Below are 9,029 nucleotides of genomic sequence, written 5' to 3'. Positions count from 1 at the left end.
AAAGGCAAGATACGGGCATGAGATAAATCTACTTCACAAATTTTTGCCCTGCAGCATTTAAAACATGGGTCCTAACTGGCGCATGTTTTATAATTATGCAAGATACACTAATCTCGAATCACATTATCTGATTTTTTAAGGGCTCTAGCCCAGATTGAAATCGGAATAAATCATTGTGGACATCAAGTTCTGACACTAGTTTAAATAGAAACAAAAACCATTTTAACGTTAAGGAAAAAGATGGAAACGATAAAGTAAACGCAGCGAAAAGAGAACTTTTAGAAGAAAGGCGACAAAATCGAAGAAAACAGGGCTTTTGTTGACAATTAATAGGGTTGTCAAATTGTATTTTAATAAAAATTCGCTTGACAGTATTTAAACAGTATTGCGTTTCAGTTCTTCTTTTAATCTTTGATTGCGTGTTTTTCGTTTTACGTTATACATGAAGTATTAATAAATTATTTGCCTTCTCACTTCAAAACAGTTTTAGTCTGAACGTTGTGTTCTAAATTAAGTATAATCTGAATTTTCCTCTGCTTCATTTTGATTCCAAGTCATGTAACGTTACTGACAGTTCGAGGATATTGAAGTATTCTTTGTCACCAAAATCTGGCATCGCAGTAAGAAACTCTTCAAACACAAATTTAAATTTCGGACGAGGTATACTGGTGCCTGCTTTTTACTGAAACAAGGAAATATCAGTAAAAAGACAAAGAAAAGACATTTGGATTTTGTACAAATAGTATTTTGCTATGCAAAATCAATCGTCAACACTTTCCCCTAAAAACGTTGATTCTATTTACGTGTGAAAATCGACAGCAGTAAATCGTTGTTTTTAGAGATGACTAAGTCAACATGCATGCACAATGATATTGAGCCTTTCTCATTTGCATATGTATACGCTTTCACTGAGCGGAGTAGGTTTTGATTTCACCTCAAGTGGTTTGGGGCAAGTTGTTTCAATCACCGCTGCGAATCCGTAGGGAAGCTTTATTTGCTATACCCAGACCTAACGAAGGGGAGAAAACATCCACCAAAAAGGTATCGTGTTCGATTCTTTCTAATTCTATAACAATGAAATGGAATTTAGGTATCAAGAAATAACTCAGTGATAGTGGCCAAGGAACTGTGGAGTTTCAAAAGGTCTCGACTTATCAGCTTCTTCCTCGTATTTTTTATTAACCTAATAGTTTCTAATCCACGAAAAACATCATGTTCATTATTTGAAAAGAGTATAGATTAACTTCTTTAAAAGGAGCTAAATTATTCAAATATCACAACCCGCCAGTCTCTTTCAAAGCCCAATTTGAAGGTCACTCAGAATGGTGTGTATGTAAACGTTTTAAAGGAAGCAGTTTAAAGCTACATTCTAGTGTTGAAAACAAACGCACGAATCGAAATCAACGATAATGCGTTTTTAGTTTACATCGATGCAAAATGATCGGCGATTTTTGATAGAAAGGATATTTTTGAAAATATTTTGGTTTAAGGTTCAATAGCTTTAGGGTAAAAAGCAGATTTTCTATTCTTTTAAGTGTGTTTCAAGAACGTGTTTGCAAGTCGAGTGCTGCCAGTGGAAAATGTTTTCGCTCAATCGGGGTTTTTCCAGTCAATTTTCCTTCCAAGGGAAATACAGATACGAATTAAATAAACCGCATTTAGTTCATTAATTATCGGGGACATTTCACTTTGCTGAGAGATTTCAGCCTGCCGAATCGCTGGCCAACTCAATTCCGCCACGACACCCGCTTCGGACTTGAGACAAATGTATTATTTTTGTTATCGCTATTTTGCTCAAACAAAACGTGGTCTGAATTACAAAGCTTTATAACATAGATCATCAAATGACTTTCTTTACGAGGCAGAGTTCGCTCAGCAATTCAGACTGGTCGATTTTGCTTGTGTTACAAAGTGGAGCGGTTTGAATGGAAGCACCAGAAGCTAACCATTGCTAACACTGATGGCAATCATTCACTAAATTTTTCCTAGAATCATTGCCATCGAACTTGAAAATTCAACGCAACATGCCAAAAGCGCAGATAAGGGCATCTGTTTTTCGGCGTTAATTGGACATTTTTAGTAGATAAAAAAGACTGTAAACCCTCTGCAGAGTCCAAGTACAAAGAATACATGTGTTTACTTTAACTTTTCTTAATACACAAATTAAAATGTAACATACAGTTGTCCTAGATCATTTATCCGAAACATTGTAACCATTTTATAGTTGAAGGAATTTTGGGTTGAAATTTTCTGTTTTTAACCTATTTTGCAGTGATGCAAGACAATTACGTCTTCGGTGACATTTTCCTGTATATCTCTGAAAGCTGTTACCTTTCAAAATCGCTAATGCAGTTTGAAGTCGGCAAAAGGACCCCTGTTTTGTTGCACGAGTTTTAAATCATTTAAATGTCAACACAGACCAAACGTGGGCAAACCAAACTCGTTACGTTAGTATATTAATGTAGTTCCTGAACTCAAGTTTTTAGCGACTAAAATCTTATCTGAGAAATCCACTGTTCCAGACTTTCATACATGGGATTTTAACTCACGATAAATTTTGTCTTAAGGTCATTTGGCTTTTTTCCAGTTCACTTCCCACGTGATTAAGCTTGACTGATGTTTACATCATTTTGTGTTTGGTTTCTGTTGGTTACGCGCCTCTGAATACAAAGCCACACAAACAAAGTGACACATTAAGAAGAGGCTCCTTGGCTTGTAAAATTATTTGTAAATTAAAGGAAAACCCCTGCTGAAAGTAAAAAAAAAAGCACAAACCAACAGAATAATAACGAATATTCGTCTTTGCTATGATTTGTTTTTGCAATAAAACATTTCTTTGGAATTCAGTTTCACCACCTTAACTTATTCTCATTACTGGCAGTTACGGTTTGAACTGACCGGCTCCCTTAGTTTGTATTTGAACCTTTGAGCACAACTCGGAAGCGTATTGTCATTTTTTCACGACTTCCGATCGATTTGCCCCCTGTCTTAATTTCACAAGTTTTGTTAATTATCGACGGGAAGACTAACTAGGTTATTATCGACTTATATGCATGTGTGAAGTAGGTGGAACTGCTGTTCAACTCCGGAATAAAAAAGACGTTTGATTAGCAAATCAAACCTTCCATTTAATAGTCATTTCTTCACGAACAAACGATTGGCCCCTTTATAAGAGTGAGCGTACAAAAGATCTAATTAGAATTATCTACCCGATTGGTTATATCTGTCACTGGTCACCAGGGCAACAGTTTTCCCTCGATATCTAGATTTTCCGAGGGAAAACAAATTACTCTCTCTCAAGGGACCAGAAATGAAATGTTTTGTTATATAGCTGGAGTTAAGTATAAAGTTATCAGGCAGGGAGAAGTCAAAGTAACCCATGTTTTTTGTTGCCCGTCGCGGAACATTTAGATAAAATATGAAAGACTAAAAATCAACCAATGGGACCGCGCGTTAAATTAAACTAAACTCCAGTTATATAACAAAGCCTCTTATCTGCTGATAATACCGTATTTTTGACATGAAAACTCGTTCGTTATTCAGCGCTAGATGCAGTATATTTTGCAATGTTTTTACGTCGTTATATGACTACACATGCACGTCAGAAAGCTTCAGATTTTTCTCTTGAAAATTATAGATTCTGGTAGTTGCAATCAAATTATATCACAACAAAACATGTTCTAGTTCATGCTTATAATAAATTATTTTATTTGGCCATTTTGAAAATGTAGGATACAACAAATTGGCGTGAGATACAACATTTGGAAAATAAAAGAAAGATTTCTAATCTATTCACGTAAAACTTCCGAATAATTTTACTTTGGGGACCTAGCTCTGTTGTCTGTGAACCTTGCAGACCCGTTTTCGCCTCAACAACTTAATTTTTCCCGCCTAGCTGACGTACAATTTGATCAGCCTTTTTGTTTTTTGAGAGTTACGGGTTTTACCGGTGCAAAACTCAAACGTAAACGGGCTGTGCATTAAAAAAAAAACAGAGTTAAAACATATGAAAACCAACCGTTAGCATGAATTAAGTTCTCATTTTGCTCTCCAGCTATTGAGCTCAATTGAAATTAAATGTCCCTGAACTTCTTTGTCAATCAAAGACACACTTTAAGTTCTAAAAACGAAAGACCTATAAATGCACTCGACTAGTTTTTAATCTTAACACCTTTCCCTTATTACAAACTTAATTTGCTCGTTCATCATGGCGTACAGCTGTAGTTAATACAACTAGAATTTACGAAACTTCTGTTCTCCGACCCACTTAAGCGTTGTTTTGTTTTGTTTTGTTCTGTTTTTTTTCATCAGTATTGCATTTGTCGAACCGTACCGACAAAATATACATTTTTCGCATTGACAAAGTATTGCTTGAGAAGTTTACTTATTGAAAATACAGGAAATCAGCTTTTACCGCAAAGGAAATAAAAACTGACAGAATCTTTTTATGTTTTATGTACACGAAAGCAAATAGTAGTAGCCGAAAGTAGCCGTTCGAAAATCGTTTCTGGGCAAATGTACACTTCATCACCATTAATTGTGCAAGGCCATATGAACTTGCAAGCAGGTGTAGGAGCAAAACTAGCTCACCCTACCAGACAATATCGAAACACGATCTTCATATAGTCACAAATAACACGATATACATGATATTTCTCGTCAGGATAGGTTAACCTTAACCCAACAAACATAGGATAAGTTGGCAAAGGAATATTAAACGAACAGACATTAATTTTCCTTTCAAAGCTTTGCAAAATTGCCACCGACCGTACAAATAACATTAAAAGAACTATAAAGGAACAACCATTATTTTGCAAACTTAGCACAGTATGTATCGGTTCTTTTACCTGCAAAATGATCCAACAAAATTACATATTTTTAAAAGAATTCTTCGAGGAAAAAACTTAGAAGCCCATCATTTCAACATAGAAAGAATGACCGTCAGATATGTCTGGGATTTTCCTAGCACTCTGTGGTTGCCACGAAACGTTTCTAAATCATACGTGATGAGAAAGTAGTCGCTGGGCTGAACGCCTTCTGTTTCCCCTTGTAGAGTAAAATAAAGATATTCGTCGAGTACAAGGAGATGTATTTGCTTTAAAAGGAATTTGTTTACATTTTTATTTTTCCTTCATTTTTTTTCCGTCAGAGTTTTCTATCGAAGTGTCATGCAAGATGAGTTGACAAGGTTAAAAGATTTGATACTGAAATTGCTATCGGCTTTTCAAGGTAAACTCTCGTGCTTCGGTTAGTGAAATATATATTCAATAAAATAAAAGATGAATCAAAAGAACATACGGCTTTTCACTTCATTTTAAGTAAATACTGATACTACATACTACATCAGTTTTGGATCGTTCAGTACCTCTCGAGAATTACGTATACCTTTACTCGTGTTGAAAGCCATGGAGTTAAAATCATTGAGAAAAAAATGTGTTTACTTTTCAGAAAGCTGCCTTTCTGATCAATGTCAACCCACTGCAATCATTTTGTTCGCATTAGTTCTCGGAAATAATCAATCACTGGCACTTCAGGCGAAAAAGAAATTAAAAGTTGATAGCTTTTTTCAAAAGTATTATATTACACACTCACGTTCGCATAAGCAATCGTTAATTAAATGCGTTTGTCGTACATCAAGCCGAGAATTTGTCCACGGAGAGTTGTTATATGGACATGGTTTCTCACGCGGGCGCAAACCGCAGTTTTTAAGGTGGAATCCCAATGAACACAGAGTTAGTAAGCCTTTGTTTGTATTTAAAATGCGTGGCACAATTAATCTTTACTGATTTTTAGAGACCATAAGTATAAAGAAAAAATACGCATATATTTATGCCGCTATTGTATTGAATGCGAGCGGTTAAAATAGTTAGAGTGACTTCGAAAAAATAGCTCCGGTCATCAATTTTATTCAATGGAATATTGCGCAAAAAGGTCGATCCATGAAACTCGAACCAAGGATCACTCGAAATTTACAAACAAAACTACTACATTGCAGATTAACATAGATCGAGTTGCGTGATGCGCATGCGTCTAGACCTGTTTTTTAAAATGGCAGCTTAGGACGCTTCCCATTTGACTGAAGAAACCGACAATTCCGAGGGGGAAAATATATGGAAGAGAACTTTTGGGTAAGAAGTCATCCAAAAACTCCTTCAGCTTTTCTGAAAGTCGAAATTAACCGAAAATCGCATCGAAAACGACACAACAGACAAATTGAATAATTAATTCCTTGTTTGGCTGTTTTAACGTCACTAGATTTTTCATCAGTCTAAGAAGATTAGGTACGTGGAACTAACATATGGAAATAAAGACGGACGTTAATTCGGTTACTTTGTGTGACTAGAAGTATTTTTGTTGTTGTTGTCGTTTTTTAATAGAGAAACTACACTTAAGTTAGCATTTATTTAGAAACTTTCGAAGCTTCCAACTTACGCTTTAAGTTAAGGACGGTGCCTACTTTTGTTAGTGCGCACACGTTCTGCGCATCACGCAAGGCATGGTTTAAGCGCCACGCGCGCCCTAGGGTGAACAGTGATGCAATCAACTACGTTACCTAGTACACGACTAAAATGAAAGCAAATTTTCCTACTGTGACCATGGATAGTAAAGAGACAGTCTTCTACTAACCATGCCGTGACCAAATCAAGTTTAATGGACTTGTACTTAAACCAGGAATACCAGAATAGTAGCATATCGCTAAGCATTAACTGATAACGTCTTCCACCTGAAAAACTAGCTGTTATCTGTTGAAAATTATCCTGAAATCGTCTGTTGATGGCGCTTTTCAAAAGATGTTTCATAATTGTCAATACATCTTGTCGGGCGGTGTTTGAAGGTAGGTGAAAACAAAGAAACTTCGTGTAAACATTGAGCGACTTGCAGTTTCGCAGGAACGCTAAATCCAGTTCCGACTTTCGTGTCTTGAACGAGATCTTCTCGAGTTTGCGCAGGTCAGAAGGCCTGATTCTTCCATCATACTTGGCTGCGATGTCGTAGATTATTGCTCCAAAAGGTCGAGACAGCAGCAAAAATGTAGAAATTTTCAAAAATAATACGACTTTTTTAATTTTCACAAACATGTTTCGACCTTTTGGAGCAATAATCTACGACATCGCAGCCAAGTATGATGGAAGGATCAGCCCCTCTGACCTCCGCAAACTCGAGAAGATCTCGATCAAGACACGAAAGTCGGAACTGGATTTAGCGTTCCTGCGAAACTGCAAGTTGCTCAATGTTTACACGAAGTTTCTTTGTTTTCACCTACCTTCAAACACCGCCCGACAAGATGTATTGGCAATTAAGAAACATCTTTTGAAAAGTGCCATCAACAGACGATTTCAGGAGCATCGTAAGCTACTATCCTGAAATCCAGCTGTAATATACCTGCAGATGGCGTAGTGCGCGCGCAAAACAAGTGTGAGATACGCAATTGTTTTACCTACTGGAGAGGTGACCGGAAAAAAATGTAACGGGCGCCGTAAAAGTTTTCAAAAAAGATCAATAACTTTAAAAAACGCGTGGTTACCCCTACATTTTCTGTTATGAAATGGAAGTGGCAAGCCTATTCAACACGTGATTAATTTATGGTTGTGAACAAAAGTTGTTTAGACTATTTTAGCTGAACCCGAGGAAGGCTGTCAGAGACGCTAAAAGCGCTGTTGCAACGATTTTTTTATTTAAAAGATATCAAAAATGGTTTTTATGTCGCCATTTACCATGCAGTTTTAAGACCTTTATAAATTTGTTTGCTTTTCTGTATGTAAAGGCGAATTCTAGAGAAATCTGTGAAGAGATATCTTTTTCTTCTTTTGTCAGAAAAATGCTGATGTCAGCACTTTTGTTGAAATTCAAGACAAATTATCTCGAACAAATGCGTGGCTACCCCCAGTTTTCTTTGTGGATTCCAATAGCCCTTGCAAAGATGTACTTTTTACGCGTGGTCCTAACCTGGCGCAAAAACCTTTGTATTTAGTAAGCACCGTTCTTAAATGTAAAACGTTCTATATTTGTTAGTGAACGTATCACTAAGGCAATTTCTTTGTTCACGGTTTTCCAGATTGGGAGAAGAAATGAACGAAACTTCACAAGGAGACCAAGCAGACGTCGCCTCGTTAGTCGGTTGGTCGCTTGCCTTTGGCGTAGTGTCGCTGGCCACAATTACTGGCAACTCAATAGCTATTGCGGTGCTTACTAGAAAGAGACTACTACGCAGACGCACAAGCTATTTCCTTCTCTCCCTGGCTGTGGCAGATTTGACAGTGGGAATGTTTTCGGGTCCGGCTTTCATTTACCAAATCGTTAGCTTTTGGCAGGATAGTCTTGTCTCGAAATCCACGGTTTTGAAAATCGTGAAAGCGCTGGACGTATTTTGTGGTCTGGGTTCTACGTTCACTCTCACCATCATTGCTTTAGAAAGAGTGTATGCTATTTGTTTTCCTCTTCGTCATCGCACCTCAACGCGAACGTTGTACAACTTGTCTGTGTCTTTTGTTTGGATCCTAGCAACTCTCTTGTCAAGTCTATACTTTTTCCACGAATATGAATTAATCCAACACAAAGTCTTTTTCTGGTTTTTGATTCTGACTTTTTTCTCGTCAATGTTAGTCATGCTGTTAGCCTACCTCGCTATTTGGTTGAAAGCAAGAGAGATGAAGGCGTATTTTAGAGAGGCCAGCTTAGAGTCGTCCGACGCAGGCACAGAAAAAAGGCTGCGTCCGTTGACAAGTTTAAGCCAACATGCTGGCAAGGAGCGCAACAGGCGAGCCATAGAAAACGACAGAAAACTTGCAATGACTGTGTTTATAGTAACAACGGTGTTTATCCTAACTTGGCTTCCATTTCACATCGTCAATCTAATCGTGTTTTTGAAATGCAAGGTCTTTCCTTGTTCTGCACAGCCGTCATACCAAGCAATTTACCTCTGCAAGTTACTTCATTACGCGAACTCTTTTCTTAATCCAGTTATTTATTCTCTCAGATTGCAGGATTTTCGGTCTACTCTAAAGAAAATCATTTATCGAAAAGGATAA

General features: G+C 37.1%; 1 protein-coding gene across 2 annotated transcripts; it reads left to right on the top strand.

Annotated features, from left to right (window-relative positions):
- The first annotated feature begins 926 nt into the window (after positions 1–926).
- LOC145464802 (beta-1 adrenergic receptor-like) lies at positions 927–9,029 on the top strand. 2 transcript variants are annotated; one of them, XM_081448600.1, is made up of 2 exons: positions 927–1,041; positions 8,057–9,029. In XM_081448600.1, exon 2 carries the CDS (start codon positions 8,070–8,072, stop codon positions 9,027–9,029), a length of 960 nt encoding a protein of 319 aa, XP_081304726.1. In that variant the 5' UTR covers positions 927–1,041; positions 8,057–8,069. The 2 variants fall into 2 exon arrangements, with proteins under 2 accessions (XP_081304726.1, XP_081304725.1); XM_081448599.1 differs by lacking the exon at positions 927–1,041 and adding an exon at positions 5,351–5,732.

The sequence above is a fragment of the Orbicella franksi genome, chromosome 13 (assembly GCF_964199315.1).
Source record: "Orbicella franksi chromosome 13, jaOrbFran1.1, whole genome shotgun sequence".
NCBI lineage: Eukaryota > Metazoa > Cnidaria > Anthozoa > Scleractinia > Merulinidae > Orbicella > Orbicella franksi.
The sequence above is the reverse complement of the archived record's forward strand: the minus strand, read 5'-3'. Positions and strand labels throughout refer to the sequence as shown.